The sequence below is a fragment of the Arachis hypogaea genome, chromosome 12 (assembly GCF_003086295.3).
Source record: "Arachis hypogaea cultivar Tifrunner chromosome 12, arahy.Tifrunner.gnm2.J5K5, whole genome shotgun sequence".
Classification (NCBI taxonomy): domain Eukaryota; kingdom Viridiplantae; phylum Streptophyta; class Magnoliopsida; order Fabales; family Fabaceae; genus Arachis; species Arachis hypogaea.
Window position 1 is genome coordinate 15120685 of NC_092047.1, and position 22495 is coordinate 15143179.

Below are 22495 nucleotides of genomic sequence, written 5' to 3' on the forward strand. Positions count from 1 at the left end.
TTTTAGAGGAATACTTTCCAACAATTTATGGGGAGTATTATCACGTTGTCTATTTTATATCTTTGATTTGACTTTTATCAAATGTTATTTAGGGTATCGTCTAGAATTTTTTTTTTGGTGAACACTTGTCAACTGATGACTAAAATGATAGATATTGTCCAATGTAAATAACATATGTTATGTTGTGAGATGAATCTTATATCGTCTTATAAAGTCTAACATAAACATCATAATGGTTTTGGTTTCCTTTCTTCTTAGTACTAAATTGATATTTATTATTGTTTTGAAAACTAATTTGGATTCATTCTGGTAGATTCTTTAAAAAAAAAAACTTTATTTTGGGTAGATAATGCATCACATCATTTTATCATGTAACATGTGATTATTATTGGTTTTGCTTTATTTATCAGTTGGCTTTTTTGGCAAGGCAAGGATCCTTCCCTATTAACAATTGCTTTGATGGATCCTCATGAAACTTTTGTTGGTTTGATTCATTGGGAGTTCAAGTCCTTATCAGGGCTTACTTATTTCTTTTTCAATTTCTATTTGATATTATTATTACAAATGGATAAAAATAAGAAAATGACAAATTAAACATCTCTCGATTTATTTATTTGGTTTCGCGTACAATGAAAATTTAGGATTCAAGAATTTTTAATCTCTTGTTTTCTATTTTTATTTTTGATGCTTCGTAAAAGAAATATTTTTTCATTTTATTATTTTTCATAAAATTTTTAAAAATAATAAAACTAAAATAAAAAAAATAAGAAACACCCCCAAAAAATACCTTTTTTATTCATGTTATGTGTACAAAATACAAAAATAATTAAATAACGCATTTATTTATATACATATATATATATATATATATATATATAAAATGATTGATTTAGTGATTAAATTTTGATATGATTATAGCATTTTTGTTTTTTATTTTTTTTTTTAATTTATAAACCTGTATACAACGTACTATATAAACGAGTTTAATTTTATTGTAATGCTAGAAAAAGAATAACTCAAAATTATTTTGTTTAAATTAACATTCATAATTTTATGTACCTAATATTCATATATAATTATGCATTTATTATATCTAATATTATTTAATTATTTCAATGATAATTAAGGAATGCAAAATAATATTTGGATTGCTTTTTAGTTGATTATTTCTTGTCTCTCAAGTATTTTTATTAATTTTAATATATCAATAATGTAAAAATATTAATATAATCGTCTAATTACATTTATTTATTTTAAAAACGTTTTATGTAGTGGATCTAAAAATTAGTTAGTTTTGATTATGTGAGATTAAATATTTGTATAAAATTATTTTATACCGCCAATAAATTTATATATAAAAAAGTCTAAATAATTAACATCCTCTCTTGCCAACAATTTAACATATCAACCAATTTATAATAAAATTCTTTTTTTTTTACATTAACAAAATACTGATTTAGTGCGGCACTCCTCCACTTTGAGGTGAAAATGGGAGGAAGGAAAAGGAAAGGAAAGAAATAGGGAGGAAAATAGTTATTTTCCTTTGTTTGGTTGAGGAGAGAAATGGAAGAGAAAGGAAAATGGATGGAAAATTATTGGTGGGACCCACCAATTTTTTTTCCTTCCAACAATGGAGAGAAAATGGAGAGAAAACTAAATCTCTCTCTACTTCAAATATTACCCCTTTACTTTTTTCTATATAATTTATAATATAAGGGTAAAATTATCTTTTTATAACATTTCTTTCTTTTTTATTTTCCTTTCATCCAAACACATCTAAAGAAAATAAAAATTTACTCAATTTTTTTTCTTTCTTTTCTTTTCTTTCTATTTCCTTTCTCTCTATTTCTTTCCTTCCAATCAAACATAGCCTTATTGATCATTAATTCTACCGCGTAATGCACTTCTCAACTGAACATCAATTCTGCAGTGTCGTGCGCTTCTCGCTGCTATCATTCACTAAAAAAATTCAAAACATAAGAAAAACGAACATCTGAAACTATTGCAAAAAAGAACATAAAAAAATTTAACAAAATAGAATATCTAAAATTTAATAAAAAAAACATTAAAATTATTGTAGAAAAATAACATCTAAAATATAACAAAATCATTGCACCTTTTTATTTTTTCTTTTTCTTCGTTTAATTTTTATTTTTTTTTATTTTTTTTAAGAGGGTGAAATAAGAATAATTATAAAAAAGTGGAACGAAAAAAAAAGAAGAGATGAAGAAGGAAGAATTTTAAATTGTGTAGAATTTATCAAAAAATAATATCAAAATTTTTTAATTGTGATATAGAAAAAATTTTAATTGTGCTTTCTTAACCGTGCCAATAAAATTTATTAATCAATTAGAAGTTGTTTAGCTTTTTTATTCTTTTTTCTTCTTTCTTCGTACGAAATGTCTACGTTACTGTTTATTAAATTACATATAATTTTAAAATTTTTGCATTTATTGTCAAAAGGAATAAACAAAAAAAAATGAAATAAAATTATGTATAAAACTAAAAACACAAATTTTTAATTGAAAAATACAAAAATTTTGTTTAAAAATATAATAATATTTTCTTTAATATTCTAGTTTTCTTTTTTCGCTACTTCTTATTTTTCTTTTTTTTGGTTATATATTTTTTTTTGTTTTTCATCTTGTTCTTTTCTGAGAGGTAGAGAAACAAACCAGAAAAAAAAATGATGACAATGATGTAAAAAAAAAAAGGAAAAAAAAAAGCCGCATAAGAAGGAGTTGAAAGGGGTGGCAATGGGTAGGGTAGGTTAGGGTTTGGATCCAACCCTAACCCAACCCGCGGGTTGAGATTTTTATATAAACTCAACCATACTCAACTTGAGAATATCCTAACTCTAACCTTACCCGCTCTTAACTCGCGGGTATCCAATTATATTCGCGTGTTACAAAAAATATACAACATTATTATATAACTTGATGATAATTTAAAATAGAACTGATTTTTATGTAAAAAAATATTAAATTATCAATTAATGATTTTCTTTAAGTGGTTAAGGATCTTTTGCATTTAGTGAGAGGTATATAGAGTGCGGATTGGTCGGGTAAGGTTGATGCTCAACTCGCACCCTACCCGACCCGCACAAGAACCCTAGCCGCACTTTACCCTACCCACTGCGAATCGGGTTGGCAACCCTACTCGATCTGGTGGGGTCGGGTTGGGTACCCACGGATAGGGTATATATTGCCACACCTATTTGAAGGAAGAAGTTAGAAGTTAGGGTGTAATACAAAGAAGTAGAACAAAAAGAATGTCTTTTTAAAATATAGTTAAACTTATTTCTTAATACACTTTATTCTGATCAGGTATTATTGTATATATATACTTTTGACATCTCATGAACTATATTACAATATTAATTATTTATGTAATTAATATAAATAATTATTATTTTAGTTCCCGTTGATAACAATTAAATTCTTACTTTTAAAGTATAACAAAAATTAAATAAGAGTGAATGCAGAATTAGTGAGGTTGATAATTCACTTAAAAAGTCTTTGCATCAAAATAATCATAAAAAAAGATTTGTATTGTGCTGTTTCATTAATTGTTTAATTTACTCTAAAGTCTAAAACCAAGATTACTCTGTTCGGCATAAGAACCCACCGTTTGTATGTACTTTGTAGAATCGTTATTCTTGTATGAGTCGATGAGTGATGTTCTTCTAACTTCTGATGAGGTTTCAATTATATCCTTAATACTGTTATGATTGTCTCTAGTTATTGTTTTTAGCTCGTGCTCTCCAGTTTTGGGTATGATGTTTTATAACATTATTTTCTTTGCTTTATAAATTATGGGAACCTACTTCTGCTTATGTCTATCATGTTTTACACTTTTCTTTTTGATGCATGCCAAAGATTCCATATTATCACTATCCTCAGTTTCTCATTCTGAAATTAAAAAAAATAATATTCATATTGTGTTAATCAGGAGCTGCTTTTTTTTTTTTTTTGATATAAATCAGGAGCTGCTTTACATTATGCAAAAGTTCTACCAAATCCATTGCTTGTTAACATGGGCCTGTGTGGTTTGTGTATCTAATTCTGGGCCAATGTTAACATGCATCAGCAAAGATACCAAAATCTGGGCCAATGTACTTGGGAAGAATGCGATAGCTCAGGAAGTAACATGATACCCGAGAATGTGGCGTCGTATTGAATTCCAAGAATGCAATGTATGATTAGTCATATACTCATATGACAAGGTCACCTCCGAGATCTTGCCTAAGGTTGAACATCCACAGATACCCGAGAATGTGGCGTCGTGATAAATTCCGGATAATATGTTACATCATATGTTATATCCATCCTAATGAAGTAATTCTTCTCCATCATCCATCTGAATCATATAGCAGAGTAAATCTCCAAGTTACACTGCAATAACTAATCTAAATGCATTTGTTTGAGCAAAGTACATGGCCACGTGAGAGGTAGCTGCTTATAAAGCATTTTAACTGAATTGTTACGATTCCTGTCACAAACAATATTTCTTTGGTGTCAAAGGCACCTATACTCCAAGCACCAGTGAGTCGGTGCTTTTTATTCTTGTCCCCCTGACAGGTACCAATTTTTTGGCTTCATTTTTGTATGAATGCTTCTTATGCAGTGATATGTTATTGTTTAAAAGTCGTGCGCTTATGCTCAACTCCATTAGCCCTTTCTAAGAGATACCAACAACAAGCAGCAAAGATTACAAAATTTTGATCACAAGCCATACAAGTAAAAGATGCAACAAGTTATAAATCCCAGGCAGGATAATTTGCATACCTATTCCTTTGCCTATTTCAGACAGAACTGGAAGGAACCAGCTGATTCTAGGATTTCCCATGTGGTTTTCAGCTTGTTTTCAAGGCACCATCGTGACAAACTTTGTCTTGGTGACACAAAAATTAAGCCTTTAAAAAAGATGAGGCGCACGTTATGCCCTTGTAGTAGAACAGGAGTTGTTGCATATGAACATCAAGAAGACTTTCCTGATAAAGATGAGGACCCGTGTCCTGTTGATTGTGTAAGGGAATTTGCGATGGATGAAGAGTTCTGCAGGATTCTCGACAAGGCTAAAGGAACAGGATCTTTGGTGGTAGTAGATTTCTACCCCACCTCTTGTGGAAGCTGCAAATACATAGAGCAAGGTTTTGCCAAGTTGTGCAAGAAAAGATTGTCGCAGCCATCCTCAAGTATTCATATCTCTTGAGCCCCAAGATATTGTGTTAACTTCATGGGAAGGGATCACTCTCATAAAAAATTGGTTCTACATGACATAAGTTCTTTAAACATAATTTTGTAGACCACAAATAAAATATTCTAGTCATGTGATTGTATTTCACTTAATTGGAACACTTGCTTGCAAGATCTCAGGTGTAGAGTTCAAAGACATGGATAGAAGTAGAACATACCTTCGCCTTTTGTGCAGGGTTCCTCAATTTCTCGTAGACCCTTCAGAGGGTTTTAATAAATATTTTTTTTTCTTGTAAACCCTGTTCATCTCGTTTGTTTATATTTGATCGAAACCTTTCACTGCATATAGATTTAAATAATAGTACAGGTCTACAGTGCTTGTGAATGTTATTCAGTTGCTAGTAATACGATAACGTGTATGTATTGCATTGGAAGAAATATATATGTCCATTTCACATAAACCAAGAAAGGATATGCGATAGCTTTTTTCCACTCTAGGTCCTTTTTTTTTAAGGGGAAAAAATTCACGTTAAATTCAGGTCACTTTCAAGATTGTACCGGGTGTATTGTAGAATTCATCTACATATTACAAATATCACCTGGTATTAAAAAGAGAAACGATCAATTGAATTCATTCAGCATTGGGCGGCACAATCAAAAACTTTCCCAATTAATGTTAAACCTGTAAATTGACCTTAGCCCTGTTCAAGGCAAGAAACTGATGTCCAAACCAATTAAATTATGACCTTTCATAGACCTGCACTTCTGGTCCATATATCAAACGGCAACGCTCAGTAAATGAACCAACCATCCTAGAGGCTACCTCCTTGAAGAACATAGATGCAATCTGACCAACAGAAAAAGAACATTGATTAGTCATCACCCAAAAAATACATAATAATGTTAACATTGATTTTATAATGTTAACATTAACGGGGTTTATTCTGATGGAATGGGCTGCATAGCAGATTGTATGAACACGGATGCAGGCATATAAGAGGGTTAGTCATGTCAAGTACTGGTAATAATACTCAGCAAATAAACCCTTGACGCATACATGAATTAACAGATTAAGTCCTCAAAAGTCAGGGAAAGGAAAACATAAAAGTGAGGACAGGACACTGATTCCAAGAAACCATAATGACAGTAAAAACCAGTTGATCAAAACAGATACAGAATGACAGAACCATACCTGTCTATAAAGTGGTGACTGAAACTTAAAATCCACCAGAAAATAAATATTGCAAGTCCCTGGAACTGGGCCTGGATTGAATTCCCATATGTTTATCAAATGATCAAACAAGGTACTCTGTGAAACGGTTGTCTGAAAATACAAAACGTATAGTATAAGGCTATAAGCACAACAAAATAGCAAACAGTAGAAACAAAAAACAAAATTCTATTGCCATAAACAAGTTGATTTCGTGCTGCCTCTTTCAACAAACCAGCCAACCCCAATCTTGCTACTGGTCACTTGGCTTTACCCATTCCTATAGAAGTGGGAACAATTGCCAAAAGCCCAAATAACACATGCATTTTCGCCGCCTCTAGTTTTGAGATGTAACATGATACCCTCTTAACTCTCTTTTAGCAATTTTCACATCAGAATGATACTAATGGCCGATGATGTAATACATTATGTAGAGTTGTGTAGCAACGACATATTGGCAAAGCTACTCTATTGCATTGGCATGAACAACATACTGCCAGCATTTTTATAGAAGCAGAATCCAACAGATTTTAATGGTACGAAAAAGAGAAAGTAACCATAATCATCCTGAGTAGAGAAAATGAACTACCTTTATACGCTTTGGTCTCTCCAATTCAACATGAGAAACATAACTTTCAACAAGAAATTTAAATCCAATCTCCAACTCAGCATCAAATGACCCATTTGGATAGTGCCTAAGTATCTCCGACCTTTGACACCAGGGGACAAACCCATGATAGAAGTCAACAGCTGCAACAACATCAAATAATTGCTCTGGCGAATACCTGATAATCAAAAAGCGTATCAGCTCACAAATGCAAAGCGTATTCTCTATCAACCCAAAAGTGTCAAGTTCCAATTAATCAGACACTAAAATGATCAAATTGTTTAAATTCAACATTGGAATTAGGGATTGGGGAGGAAGAGGAGTGTGTTACCCCAAAACGCGCTTCTCCTCGTATATTTTGGAGAGAACACCTTCTTCACCATCTCCACATCCAAGAAAGTGCCTCGTTTGGACAGCAGCATTGCTGTTATTCAACGCTCCCGTAAACGGGAAACCCGCAACGTGGCATCCAAGGGACTGAATCTGATTGGTGGCACCGCCAGCGATGGAGGTAAGGCACCGACAGCCGAGGAATTTGTTGCTGCCTCTCCTCCTAATCAATTGAGCTACGCCGCTTCTGCGTGACGCTAAGGAGCAGAGTGCCTTCGCGGTGAACAAAAATGCCGGCATTTTTTTCTTCAACTCAAAAAGAATTGGAAGATGGAAACCAAAATTGAGAAATTGGGCGGGTTTTAAAACGAAAGAATGAGAATGGGGGAACGACAGATTAGGGTTGGAAATCGAAAGTGAACCCTAGAATATGGAAAACAAAGGGAATGGGAAAAATCTTGGAATGGGAGAAGACACGGAATCGTTTATTCAAAACAGAAAAGCTCTACATCGAATCATTTATTCAAAACAGAAAAAGTTTTTCATGATAATCCTTGAAGAGAACAGGAAAAAAGCATGTCTTCAGATTGACATTGTTTTCAGTTACAGGCTGGAAAGGAAATAAAACTTAATTAATTATTAATTACTCAAATCAAGGAAACAATTTCAGCTCCATTCAGAAGAAGAAAACCAAACCCTCCCTACAGTGACTGCAGAAGCAGACGCAGAGTCAGGGACGGGCAGCGGACCTGGGTTGCAGAACCGTTACAGAGGTAGGCCACCAGCGAGGAGAGTTGCCCGTATTGGAGAGGAGGCCGCACGCAGAGCTCCGGACGCCAGAGACAGACGCAGTGGAGCCACTAAGGACGACAGAGACGCAGGCGAGGCGCGCCGCACGGCGGAGCCAAGGCGGCCGGGCGACACAGACGGAGGAGACAGAGGCGCGGGGACACACAGAGGAGGCAGAGACCAGCGACGAAGCACACGGCACGGCGAGGCCAAGACGGAGGAAGGAGAGGCGACCTCCGTTGGCTGACCGGCGGAGTGAGTGAGTTAGGGAGGAGAGAAAATCGGTGATGACTGATGAGTGAGTGATGGGTGAATGAGGTTGGGGAGGGGGCGCCGAGGGTTCTGGGGTGGGAAATTAGGATTTTTTTCACATTAACTTCAAAAGTAAATGTCTAAAATGGTCCATAAATTTTAAATCGTTATTCAATTTAGTTTTTGATTTTTTAAAATGGCCAACTAAATTTTTGAAATTTAAAAATGTGTATCTCTGTTAATCCCTCACAGACCGTCTAAACGTTGCTGATGTGGAACGTAAATTGCTATGTGGACATTCCAGTTGTATGCTGATGTATATCAAGATTGAATTTGATTCAAATTGATATCTGAAATTGCCTAATAATACCCAAATTAGTCCATTTCAATTATAAAATTCTAATTGTCTTTTTTTCTTCAAATTGTATGCTGTGTCCTTCTCTTCTTAGACCTCTCTTCTTCGTCCTAAAACCCAAATTGATTTCTCGTCTGCGTGAGTGATGATGGGTGGTGACGAAAGAAGTCAAAGTAGCTCAAGTAGGAACAACTCTGCAGGCAGACCTTATGGCAACAAAGGAATGCGTAGTAGGGGAGGTAAGAATGCCGTTTTCTGCAATTGCGGGCTTCGAACGGTGATGAAGTACTCAACGACGGCAGAAAATTCTGATAGACCATTTTATGGTTGTCTGAACTATGAGGTAAGATTATGGCTGTGAAGAAAATGTTAAGATGGTTTCACTTTGAGTTTGGATTCACCTGTGTTTTTTACTCTACTGTATGGAATCCATTGTAATTTTTTTGCTGGGCTGATGAATGTAAAGAACCAGTTTGTGCAACACCCATCTCACAATAAATTTTGCATGAGTTAAATTGGAGGATGACAACCTTGGAGAGTGATATTAAGACCGTGAAGATGATGACAATGGTGCTGCTGGCTTTTATAGTTACTTTTGGTGTGTGTTTAGATTTTAGCTTGTTGGGGTTTATATTCAACAAATGATGATTATGTTATGAAATTTTAAATTTCTTAAGTGGTATGTAATGTCTTGATGAAGATGGAATGAAATAAAACACTAATTTTACATGAGTTCAATTCTTGATGCTGCACTTGTTCTATTAAAATTGTGTTCAATTAAACCAAAAAGAGATAAATCAAAACATGCAACAAAGCTAATATGAAATTAATTTAACATAACATAACTAATTCTGGAACATAGAACAAGTGTTGTTTGTGCTAAAGCACATTGTGCATAACATACTATCACAACCCAAAACATCATAGGCCATAACAACATTCAAAGGTCATGCATACAGGTTTCAAAGGTTACATTACAAAAAGGCACATTGTTTAACCATAGCATTCAACTACAACAACATGAACTCAAAAAGCCACTACACTTTGTGCTAGTTAGACATTTTTTCTCGGTGGATTGAATCCTGGAGTTGGAACAAATTTCAAGAAGGAGGCCAGTTTTTTAGAGGTTGCTGCACTAGCTCCCCGAATAGTCTCTCTTGAAATCTCAGTTAGATGTGGAGCAGTCGCAGCAGTGGATGAAGTTGTTCTCTTGACAGGGAGTTTGTTGCGCCTCTCACTTTTAGTTCTCAGAAGCCCTTTCTTGACATTCTTTGTAGTCTTTGCAGCCTGTGATAGCAATAACAACAATAAAAAGTGTCATTATATGGATGATGACACTGTCAAGAATCATATTAGTTGACCAAAAACATATCCTCTCAAGTTAACAAGAAAATGGATTTGTTTCCAATTTGATTAACTCAAGCTCTAATTTTGATTAATGTTTTTAATACTATTATTACCTGAGTTGCAGGTTCTTGTTCAGCTCCTAGACCCCTTCAGCAGCAACTTCTGTTTGAGTTTCAGTTTGTCCTCCTTCAGCACCAATCTCACATTCTGCACTAACAACCTCACTTTCGTCACCTTTAGCACCAGCGTCATCCTCATTTGCAGCATCTTCAGCAGCCTTTGTAGCAGCTGCTAGCTCATCAGCCTTTTGTTTTTTTGCTATTTTACAACTCTTTGTTGTGTGACCAACATCTCCACATGTCCCACAGGTAAATTTGCCATATTTTCTCTTCAATTTTATTGCAGTGCGCTCTTGGCTACCCCGAACAGGTGTCTCATGTGCATCTTTTTTTCTTGCATAATGTGATAGCCTGCCACGGGATTTGCTCCTTACAGGTGGTAAGCAATGGAGGTATTGTGAAGTTTTCCACAACTATTGGCCTCTTACCGGGTTGATATGGTATTCATATGTCTTGTTGTATGAGCTCATTGTTAGCCATGCATGGACATAATTCTCGGGTCTACCATTCATGACTGAAATTACAGCTATTGCATGACGACAAGATAACCCTAGAAAATAATAAATTTGAGTAACTAAGTGTGTTGATAGATATACTACCGTACAATTACACAAAAAAATAAAATAAAATATTAATTACCCGATAACTGCCAAGGCCTGCAGCTACATGTTTGGTTTCCCAAATCAACCACCACATTATGTGGTTTACCATGCACTTCAAACATGACTTCAGCTGCATCTCCAGACCACATTGGTGTATGATACCTGCTGTAATATCTCTCCTTCGCAAGTATACTTTGTTGAATCGGAGGTAAGTGTCCCACATGACTAGAGAATTTTAGTTTATTCCTTTCCATACTAGTCATGGCATACCTCCTAACCTCCTCCAGTAAAGTCAAGACGGGCTTGCATTTGTATGGTTTGGTGGCAGTGTTGAACACCTCACACATGTTGTTACACACATTGTCAACCTTTGGAAAGTCCTTGTAATGAGTCCTGGTCCATGCCTGCCTAGGAAACTTGTCTAAATATGTCCACGCCTTCTCATTCACCCTCTTTATAGACTGCATATGCCCGTTGATTTCTTGGACAGTCATTACTCTAACACACTTTCAAAGCAAACTCTTCAAGTGTGAGTCCTTCCATTGTTTCTGAAAGTTTTGCCAAAGGTGCCACACACAGAAGCGGTGATGCGCACCTGGCATAACCTCACGCAATGCTGGGATCAGACCCTACAAGATAACAAAATAGTCACTAAAAAACCTGAGCAAATAACAAATTCTTGAGTTTTACCAGTTATATAATAATAAATTGAAAAACAGGGGCTAATTTGAAGTTATGCGCTTAAGAATTCCTAAATTTTGCAATTGGAATAACAATAGTATACTAAATGAAGTTGAAAGCATAAAAAATCCAGCAAGGCTAATCAAGTTTCTAACCAAGTTTCTATACTATACAAATCCAACAAGGCTAGTACAAATCCAGCAAGGCTAGTACAATGCTATTTGAAATGAATTGAATTTAAAATGAATTAATTTGTTTGGAATCAATTATTAATATAAAATAGTCCTTCGAATTGTGTTCATTAATTCAAAATGGTCCTTAAAATCATATAACGTGCCTCTAATTGAAGCATATAGGTTACCTTTTGCATGTCAGAGATGAAGCATCAACCGTGCTCTGTCTGATCTCCAATGTCTTTATGCAAGAGCTCCAAGAAAAATTTCCAGTTGTCTTTGTTCTCAACATGAACAATTGTCCATACAATTGGATACACATGATTATTCGCGTCCTGACTCATGGCGCACAGCAGCCAACCTCTATAATAGGTCTTCAAAAAAGCCCCATCAAGTCCTACCAAGGGTCTACAGCCACCCACAAAACCTTTCTTGCATCCATGAAAACAGACATAAAATCTTTCAAATACACCTTCTCCGTTAGGCATCGGACTAACACCTAACTTGATAGTTGAACCCGGATTAGATCTCAATAGCTCCTCTGCATAATCTCTGAGTTTAGCATATTCTGCAACTTCATCACCCCTCACTATTTTCCTTGCATCACCCAAAGCTCTTGTAATTGTAGTCCTAGACAATTGTATTCCAGTTTTTGCTTTAAAGTAATTAAAAAACTCACAGTGTCTAAATGTTGGGAGCTTCCTAACCTTCTTAACAAGTACATCAGTTACCCAAGACCTAGTTGCACATCTATTCTTGAAAGTTCTCTCACATGTATGATCATCATTAAAGGTCTTAATCTGCCAATATCTATTTGGTTTGCTATAAGAACAAAACACCATCCAGGGACAATCTTCATTCTTGCATACCATCCTACATCTAGTAGTGTCATTTTTCTTGTACCTAACACCCCTACCCTCTTGCAATGTATAATTTCTAACCCCTTTCTTAAAAGCATCCTTAGTGGCAAACTCCATACCTAGCTCTAACCTCACATGTCCAAACTTGGCAACATCATTGAAGATGGGAGTCACAGTTGGGTCTGCATCATCCTCAGAGTCTGGTGGAGTCTTCAGTTCATCAGATTTTCAACTATCATCAGAAAAAGAATAAAATCAATACATATTCACATTAATTATAATAAAAAAATATACTTTACATACATTGCAAGTTTTCTTCTTTCTCATCATCATCTACCTCATTCTCATAATCAGATGCATCCATTGAAAGTTGATGAAAAATATCTTCATCATTAATAGCCTTTTTCTTGCCTTTATCATTGTCATTGCCAATCTTCCTTTTTCTCCTATGGCTGGTAGGACCAACATCATCATCGTTGTCACTGCTTGAGTCCACACAATCAAGTGGCATGTGTGGCTTGTATAAACTGTCTTTTACAGACTCATAAGAATCAGATGAGCTATCAACAATCAAGTGAATTGGCTCCTTGCTTGCTTGTTTCCTCCAGCCTTGTGATCTTGTGATATACCTTCTATGCATTTTTGTAGATGTGTTGAATTTAAAGTTAATAGGCTTGGATTGTTTCTTTGATACACTGGATTTCTTGATTTGTGCATTGTTGGTTGAGGGAGTAGGTTGAGAGCAGACTTTCTAAGATATGAGTTTAGATGTAATGGGGTTTAGTTGGGATAGAGATTTAGGGGACTTCGCTTGTGAACAAGATTTATGGACATTAAAATTGAGGGCAGTGGATTTTGGTGGAATGGGCTTGGATGGAGTGGGCTGGGGGACAGTGGGCTTGGGAACAATGGGCTTGGAGGCAGTGGGCTGGGGGACAGTGGGCTTGGGAGCAATGGGCTTGGAGGCAGTGGGCTGGGGGGCAGTGGACATGGGGCAGTGGGTAGGGGACAGTGGGCTTGGTGCAGTGGATTTCAGTTCAACTGGGATAAAGGTAATTGGTTCTTCAAGTTGACTTAATATTGTGCTGGCTTTCTTCACAGCTTCAACACCTTCTACTCTATCTTCTTCCATGTCTTCCATTCCAACTTTATGGCCTATGGCATGATCCTCGTCAGACTACTCCATTACATTAATTATATCAGGAACCGAAGGTCCGTGCTCAAAATAGATGTGGATGATGTTATTCTCATGGCAGTGCTTGATCATACTAATAAGGTCCTGGTCCACTTGCAATCTCCTAAGACCAAACTTCAACCCATCTTCAGGGTCCAAAAACCAACATGCTTCAACCTTATCATACCCCAATTCTCTATAATAACCTGTTATCGCAAACACGTCAAGATAGTCTTCATCGACTCCAACCCATTCATCATACAAGTCAGATGTGTAGATAAAATTTTCACTAGGATCTGTCTCAAACTTTCCACCATGGTGAAAAACAAGTTTCAATCGATCAGGCATCTGAAGTTTACAGCACAATGCACAAAACAGACAGCATTAATCATTTTGTCAAACAACCATATTGCAAAGAACTAGAAATCAACACTCTATTTGTAATAAGAAAGCATATATTTACTTCCTATTGACTATAACTTAAACCAAATTATGATTTATGTGGTTACAAGTTTCATATTAGAAATCCTAAACCCTAACATTTGCGCCATTAACAACCACAACATTCTAAACTACTCACTTACGTATACAACAACGCATTCACACATAAGTATCAAGAACCCTCAATGAAATACAAAAAATGGAAGAGAATGACCAACATGAACTGTTACCTCTCACCGTCGGCAATGTGTGAAGGTGATGCTTCGTCGATAACTCCTTCACTGACCGGAGAGAACGGATTCTAAGGATGATCCTCAGCAAGAAAATGTGAGTGGGAAGTATGGGAGAACGAACGGATAGAGAAGAAGAGAAAGCTTTTCTGAAGTTTTGGTAGGAAACGTTGAAGTGGAAGGGGGACCAACAAGAGTTGTTTATTCAAAGGGGAGAAGACGTTGAATGACGTCGTTTCACACACTTAGGGCATCCTCTCCTTCAACGACGTCGCTTAATGGAATGTCCACATGGCAGTTCACGTTCCACATCAGCAAGACGGCACTTCTGTGAGGGACTACGGAGATGCACGTTTTTTAATTCAGGGATTTAGTTGGTCATTTTTAAAAATTAAGGACTAAATTGAATAACGATTTAAAATTCAGGGACCATTTTGGACATTTACTCTTAATTTCAATATTCTGTTTTGATGAACATATTCATAATGAAGGATTTTTTTAAATAAATATCTTATTTTTTTATTTACCGATTTTTTTAAATAAATGCAAACGACGCTTGTATATATTACTTATCCTCAGCGCCTTTTGAACGTCATCTTCATCTATTTGGAACCTCTCTCTTCTCTCTATTAAACCATTTTTTTGAGATATTTGAGTAGAACGGACTCTCCAAAAAAAGTACCTCATTTGGACCGTAACATTGCTGTTAGTCAAAATTCTTGTAAACGGAAAATCGACAATGCAGCATCCAAGAAATTGAATCTGATTGGTGGCACTGCCAGTGATGGAGGTAAGGCACCAACAGCTGTCGAAGTTGTTGCTGTTGAGCGATGTCATTTCTGCATGACGCTAAGGAGTGAAGTGCTTTTGCGATGGATAAAAATGCCGACATTTTTTTTCAACTCTGAAAGAATTAGAAGATGGAAACATAAATTAAGAAATTGGACGTGTTTTAAAATGAAAGAATGAGAATGGGAGAACGGCATATTGGAATTGGAAATCGAAAGTGAACCCTAGAATATGGGAATGCAGGAAAATGGGGAGAATCTTGGAATGAGATAAGACGCATAATTGTTTATTCGAAATAGAAAAGTTCTACTTTGAATCATTTATTCAAAACAAAAAAAGTTTTCATGATAATCTTGAAGAGAACATGAAAAAACATGTCTTCAGATTGCCATTTTTTTTAGTTATAGGCTGCAAATGCAGTACAACTTAATTAATTATTAATTACTCAAATCAAGAAAATAAATCCAACTCTATTAAGAAGAAGAAAATCAAACCCTTCCTAAATTCATTCTCTCTAATCAACAAAAAAGTACTACAAAATCTAATTCATAATATCCAAATATAGATACAGCAACATTCAGTCATCAAATTAAAAGAAACTAAACCATTTGACTTTTAGATTTGCGCTACTTGTTTGATAAATGTGCAACTATTTGTTTGAAAGCAAAACTAATTATGCAGCAGCTTGACTTAGGCCCAGTTTGGGTAACCAACTTAATTAAGCTCCTTTTGATAAAATAACTTAAACAATAAATGAATCTGTTAAAAGTAACTTATAAATAAGTTATTTTGTGTTTGGATTTTTAACTCTAAAAATACTTATTTTATAGAAATGTGATGAAAAGTAGAAGTATTATGAGAGAAGTCATTTTTTTTAATTTTTCTATAAACTCCTAAATAGCTTCTTAGAAAGTTGCAATTTGGTATTGAAAATTGCACCAGACATTAATACTACTACTTTTCATAAGTCAAAAGTAAAAAAAAGTTACTTCTTTGAACTAAAAGCATTCTAGGTTTAGGACTTTAACCTTGCATTATATTTTATTAATGTTGTCTTAGTTCATAACCAAATTCATTAGTGTCAATTTCGATAAGATTTTATAGTTAAAATTTTTAAATCAAACAATAACATTCTTTTTCATCTGAATCACAAAAACATAAACCATAGTACAATCTTGTTCATAGTCAACATATGCACAAAGATTAATAAATTAAAAGCACATGTATGAGTAAATAAACATAGAAAAATTGTGAAAAATCTAAAGTCTACTTTGACAAGTAAAAATCTAATTTTTCATTTTATAGTACACCTACATAATAAATAATCAATAATCAAGTGAGAAATGAAGCACTATGTTAGCTGCACCATGATAGATAAAATTAGAAGAACAAAATTTATATTCTATAAAATATAGAAAGAAGGGGAATCTGAAAAGACAGAATAATGTAAGCGATGATGCAGGAACTCATCAACGGTCGACGGTCCACGGCAACTGTGAGGACCCGAAACCAGAAGACGTGGAGCGATGAAGAGCGACGACCCCACGATGGCCATGATCCACGGCAACTCGACGACAGCGAGAACCCAAAACCAGAAGACAATGAGCGACGACAATCCGAAGAGTTGCTTCTGTCGCCGGCGACGAAGAGCCCATAGAAGGTCGTGAGACATTGAAATGCCGGCGACGAGACGCGGACGAACATGAAGGAGAAGAGACTCAAGTGAGACCGAGAGAGACTTTAGTGGCAGTGAGAAAGATGAGAGAGTTTGAGTTTGCGACTTGAGAATGAGAGATTGAGAGTGACAAGGTGGGGTAAGAAAACTAGAAAGATGAAGAGCTGCTTTGATATTTTTCAGTTTTTCAGATGTGTTTGTTTTTGAATAATTGACCATTTGTACCCATGATAGTTCAGAACGCTGACAAATGTACCCATCATAGAAGGAAACTGACTTTGTAACCATGAGAGATGGGCTCCGTGTGACAAAAATAGCCTGGCTTGGATTGGCACCTGCTTCGGGTTTGTATAATCCTACATGGCAATCCGAACCTCCCAAAGCCCAATCCACGTGGATCTGAACGTTGTATACGTAGGTAATGGTTGAAATGAAAACCCTAGCAAGCTCTCTTCCCCAATTCGAAACATAACCCCATATCTGAAATTTTGTTGCAATTCGAACCATAACCCAGAGTGATCTCAGAACCCCAGCGATGTCATCACGCAGATTTAACTCAGATGGAAATTTTGGAACTCGCAGCAGTTCTTCAAGTTCGAAGAAGATGAAGGAGAAGAAGCTCGACGGCAAATGTTTCTGTGGGAGAGATGTTGTGTTGATGGAGTCTGGAACGATTACGAACCCTAACAGATGGTTCATCAGATGTCCTCTATGGGCGGTAAGGGACAGCTGCTGTTGTTGTTGAGGTTAGACAATGATTTCTGAGTTTTAGTTGACAAATTTGGGATTTTTTTTCTCTTAGACAAGAGATTGCAGATAATTTGTTTGGGTGGATGAACTCGAACAAGGATGGGAGGGCGTGGCAAGATGTTTAGCAAAGAGGAAGTTCGAGCATTGTTATGCAACACCTGATGATGGATTGACTCTGAATTCAGGGGGGAAATCTGCAAGCATCCTCAATTATGGCTAAGAAGATAGACAAATTTAGGGTTGAAATTAGGGGTGAAATTAGGGGAATTAGAGTGATGATTATTACTGTTGCACTGGGGGTAGCATTTTGTCTGTTTTGTGAGTTGTATTTGGTTATGAAATCATAAGACTTGTAAAAAGAGAGGTCTTTGTTCTGTCATAGTTAAAATTTTTGAATGATATGGATTGTTCCTAATCTATACTGGTTTGCTTTTTATGTGATACATTGATGTAGATACACAATGTTTGAACTTGTTGCTGCAATCTAAAATGATTCTGATAACATTAAGGATCAAACAGTAAGTTGGAAATTAGCAACCTGATAATTTTGCTGTTCAATATATGAGTAAGGAACTAATTGGAAGACGAAAATGTTGTAACAATAACAATAGTGATATCAAAAAGAGGCAAAAGATGGCAAGTATATAATTGCCTTAACAAGTAAATTGTTCATTATATATATATATGGATGCTGGAGGTTCCAAACATTCTGATATTAGACAAAAAAAAGCCAAGTACTGGCCACTGAATTTACACCCTCAAAAAAAGCCTTACTAAGTCAGAACTAAGCAATAGGATGAAAATCCATCAGAAAAACATAAGAGTTATGTATCTCACAAGTGTAACCTAAAAACAACAAAAAGCCAGATTCCAAATTTTGCAGTATTAGTCTATGATATTGGGGTCGAGTTACTGCTCCCGCTTGATAAACCATTTTTTCCTCCGCTTGATCCCCGTATCCTGTCTCGACCTCTACCTTGACCTCTCCCTCTATCAGATGTGCCTGGACCTGTAGCTGTTGGAGTCACAACTCCAGGTGTGGGTATGAACTGCATGAACCGGGTGCTTGTTCCTGCACTAGCACCTTGTAGTGGATGTGGTGTAGTTTGAGAGTTGTGTGTGGAGGGAGTTGTTGCTGGCTGGTTGGTAGCTGGTGTACTTGGCTGCTGTCTTTGTCCGGTCGGAGGCGGGCGTTTAACACTTCTCCTTTTAACCTGTTTTCTGGTTGTTGCATTGGTTGGCTGTGGCTGTGGTTATGCAGTTGGTGGGGGAGGCATTGGGTGAGGCTGCTGCAAACCATAGAACAAGTCAGTTATTATCACACAAGGTTTGCTAGGCAGCTTAGTTAAATGACTAAAACGATGCACTTACTTGTTGAGTGTTGGTTCTTGCAGATTCGTTTCTTTCTTCAGTGGCCTCCTGTTCAGCCTGTGCAGATTCTAAGGTCTCATCATAGTACATTTCAGCCAGTAAATCCTCATCCTCATCATCTGCTGGTGCTTGTGGGGCAGAACTCCCTTCACCTACAGCTTCCTTCCGCTTTTTACAACTTCTCTTATTGTGACCAGCCTAATGATAAACGTATTAGTCATAATTTGAACTAGTTATCACATTTATCAATAACTATAGAACAGGACAAAATATCAACTATAATTGGTTAACCATACCTGGAGGCAATACTTGCAGATAATAGTCCCAATCCTCCTCGATGTTCTATGAGGGTCACTCTTCTCCTTAGGGCCATCATTTCTCTTGTCTCTCTTGAGTGTAGGTCGACCAATTGGTTTTCTATACCGTGGTGGCAGAATGGGGAGGGTATCAACATCGTGCTCCCAGTACTCCTGGCTTGGAACTGGACGCATAGTAATCTGATAGGCTGCGTTGTATGCACCCATGGTGAGCCAGTTGTGGGCATATTCTTCTGGCCTCCTGTTCTGGTAAGCCAGTGCAGCACAGGCATGTCTACATGGTAAACCTGTGATTTGCCATAGTCGACAGCTGCATGTACCTTTGCCAAGATCCACACTTACCTTCGTTGGCAAACAATGCACCTCATACACATTCCCTGCGTCATCTCCAGTAGGCAGAGGCATCCATTTGTTGCTCTCTCGCTTTTCCCTCTCTAATCTGCTCTGTTGGGTTGGTGCTAGTCTTCCGTTGTACCCAACCAAAGCTTTTTTGTTCCTAGCCATAATCTTCATTACGTAGCACCTGACTTCCTCCAACATTGTAATGATCGGCTTACCCCGTCATCTTCTTAACCTTAGCATTAAACACCTCGCAGTTGTTGTTGGTGTAGTTGTCCAACTTAGGGTATTCACTGAAATGAGCTCTGCTCCATTGTTTAGAACTAATCTTATGCAGGTACTCCCAAGCCCCAGCATTGATGCTTTTCAGTCTCTCCATGGCAGCATTGAAGTCTTGTATTGTGGTTGCCTTGGCACAAGACCACATGCACATTTTCAGCTGTAAGTCACTCCATTTCTTGCGAAAGTTTTGCCATATATGCATTGCACAGAATCTGTGGTTGGCATTTGGGTAAATCTCTTGTATGGCTGGGATTAGTCCCTATAGTAATTCATTTAAGTAAACAGTGCTCAGATTTCAAACAAACCAGAAACAGATTTAAGTATTTAGCTAGACAATTTCCCAGCACTCCAATATCAGTCTCAAAACAAAACAGAGTTGTTTATATGTCTCAGCACAAACCATACATAAGTAAAACTAAACCAGATTCCAATAATAATTCATATGTCTCATTCACTATTTAGCTAGTCCAACAATCCAAACACATCAATAGGGTTCTCATTCCGATACAATTTTCAGCATTAGGCTACTAATGATTAAGCAATGAGAAAACATATAATTTCTAATACATACCTAAACCAGACACAAAACAAATAATCAGCCATACCTTATTATACATATTTAAGAGAAAACATCAAAGTCACTAAACACATGAATCAGCCATACATTCTTATAAGTAAATCTGCACAAGTACCTTTTGCATATCTGACATGAAGTTAAACCCATTAGCTTGAAAATCTCCCACATCCTCCTGGAGTATCTCCAGAAACCACTTCCAACTTTCTTTGTTCTCTGATTCGACAACTGCGTAGGCAATAGGATAGATATGATTATTTGCGTCCTATCCTATTGCAGTCAGCAACTGCCCCCCATAGTATCCTCTTATGAAGGTCCCATCCAAACCTATAAAAGGTCGACATCCTCCCACAAACCCCTTCTTGCACGCTTCAAAGCAAACATAGATTCTCAGAAAAACTGGATTTGAATCAGGCATGGGATTTGTTTGGATCCTTACTGTCGAACCTGGATTAGTCTTCAGTATCTGGTTACCATAATCACGAAGTCGTGCATATTGTGCAATCTCAGAACCTTCAATCCGCTCTTTTGCTTTCTTCATAGCTCTATAAATTTTCCTTTCATTAATTAGTATATCATACTCGGATCTGAAGTATTGGTCAGCCTCTCTAACTGTCAAGTTTGGCTGCACTCGAATCCTCTCCTCCAACTCATCTATGACCCACTTTCCATCTGCTGACTTACATCGATTGTCCCTACTACATGTATGTTCATTTACGAATGTCTTTACCTGAAAACTTGCTGGAAATGTTCTCTTGGCACAGTATATTTGCCAAGGACACTCCTCATCATAGCATATAGCCTTCGATCTTGTAGAATCACATCGAGCAAAGAATATGCTCCTTCCAATATTGATATTAAACTTTCTGACAGCCTTCCTGAAGTGGCTTAGAGTTTCAAACTCCATCCCAACCTCCAACTGAACCTGGTTAACTGGAGCATCGGGATTGCTCTGAGGAAAAACTGGAGTTTGTTCGGTATCGTCGTCACTTGCTATGCTATGCAATTCCTCTGATTCATAGCAATGATGACCAGGATTTTCATCAGAGAAATCATCATCATCAACGGGGACGTAGAAGGTTGGAGGCTTGTCTGGATCGGGGTTTGGAATGAAAGACTGGCCTGTAGGGGGGCCTCCTAGTTGATCTCCTCTTATTCACCTTTGGCCTTCCCTGAACCTCCTCTGAAGGATTGCTCTGATCATTCTGGGGAGTCCTATTGGTGTCAGAGGGTGGGACTGTCTGAGGGATTGATTGTGAGAGTGGATTCCCATATGGATGAGGGGTGTATTGGGTTAGTTGTTCTGGTTCAAGAGGTGCAGAGACATTGGGTTCAGAAGCAGGGACTGAGTCTGAACAAGCAGTGTGTGTTGGTTGCTGATCTTGTTCAATAGGTGGCTGGGAAGGTTGGGACTGACTTGATGGTGGTTTATCTGGTATGCCAGGCGTTGGGGGAGGCTGAGAAACCTTTCCTGCCTCAACAGATCCTGAGAGTTGTGGGTCTGCTGTCTCCTCTTCCATAGTGATATTGTCCTCTTTTTGGGCATCCAAATCAGCCTGTGTATGTGCTTCATAGGCCTCTTCCCTGCTCTGGGCCTCACTCCTTTTTCGGTCATCCATCCCAACATGCAGATTACTTACAATATCAGCATCATCCTCATCTTCCACTACTATCAACCTTCTTTTGGGACTGTTTTTCGGAGTTGGAACCTTTTTAGCACACCGCTTTACTCTCCTCTTTGATGGAGTCATGTTGTTCTCCTCTACTAACACGGGCTCATCCACCGGATGCTCTGTATATACATTTACTCTATTACTGTTCTTCACAGCTGCCTCATACATCCTAACTATATCCATGTCAACCTTGAGGTCCCTCAACCCATCATCAAGCCCTTTCCCAGGTTCCAGCCAGAAAAATTTAGAAACAGATGTATATCCTATATCCTTCACCAAATCAGATACGAAAAAATCATTCAAGGTATCAACATTAACCCTCTCTATCTCTGTGACTTCACCATCAACATAAGTAAG

The 22495-nt window shown here is 36.9% G+C and overlaps 1 protein-coding gene across 2 annotated transcripts; it reads right to left on the reverse strand.

Annotated features, from left to right (window-relative positions):
• Nucleotides 1–4265: 4265 nt before the first annotated feature.
• On the reverse strand, nucleotides 4266–8552 carry LOC112726975 (uncharacterized). Of its 2 annotated transcripts, XM_025776555.3 has the most exons (5): nucleotides 8095–8520; nucleotides 7347–7955; nucleotides 6998–7193; nucleotides 6391–6522; nucleotides 4266–6045 (listed from the first exon to the last, which is right to left on the reverse strand). In XM_025776555.3, the coding sequence occupies exons 2-5, from the start codon at nucleotides 7643–7645 to the stop codon at nucleotides 5938–5940; spliced, it is 735 nt and encodes a 244-aa protein (XP_025632340.1). In that variant the 5' UTR covers nucleotides 7646–7955; nucleotides 8095–8520; the 3' UTR covers nucleotides 4266–5937. The 2 variants fall into 2 exon arrangements, with proteins under 2 accessions (XP_025632340.1, XP_029146456.1); XM_029290623.2 differs by having other exon boundaries at nucleotides 7347–8552.
• Between the last annotated feature and the right edge of the window lie 13943 nt (nucleotides 8553–22495).

Excerpts from the sequence above, each read along its gene's own strand:
- LOC112726975 (XM_029290623.2), bottom strand. The coding sequence starts at position 7,645 with ATGCCGGCATTTTTGTTCACCGCGAAGGCACTCTGCTCCTTAGCGTCA. Across the intron at positions 6,523-6,997 it reads AGAGACCAAAGCGTATAAAG|ACAACCGTTTCACAGAGTAC; the intron begins GTAGTTCATTTT and ends TTGTATTTTCAG. Across the intron at positions 6,046-6,390 it reads AGTCACCACTTTATAGACAG|ATTGCATCTATGTTCTTCAA; the intron begins GTATGGTTCTGT and ends TCTGTTGGTCAG.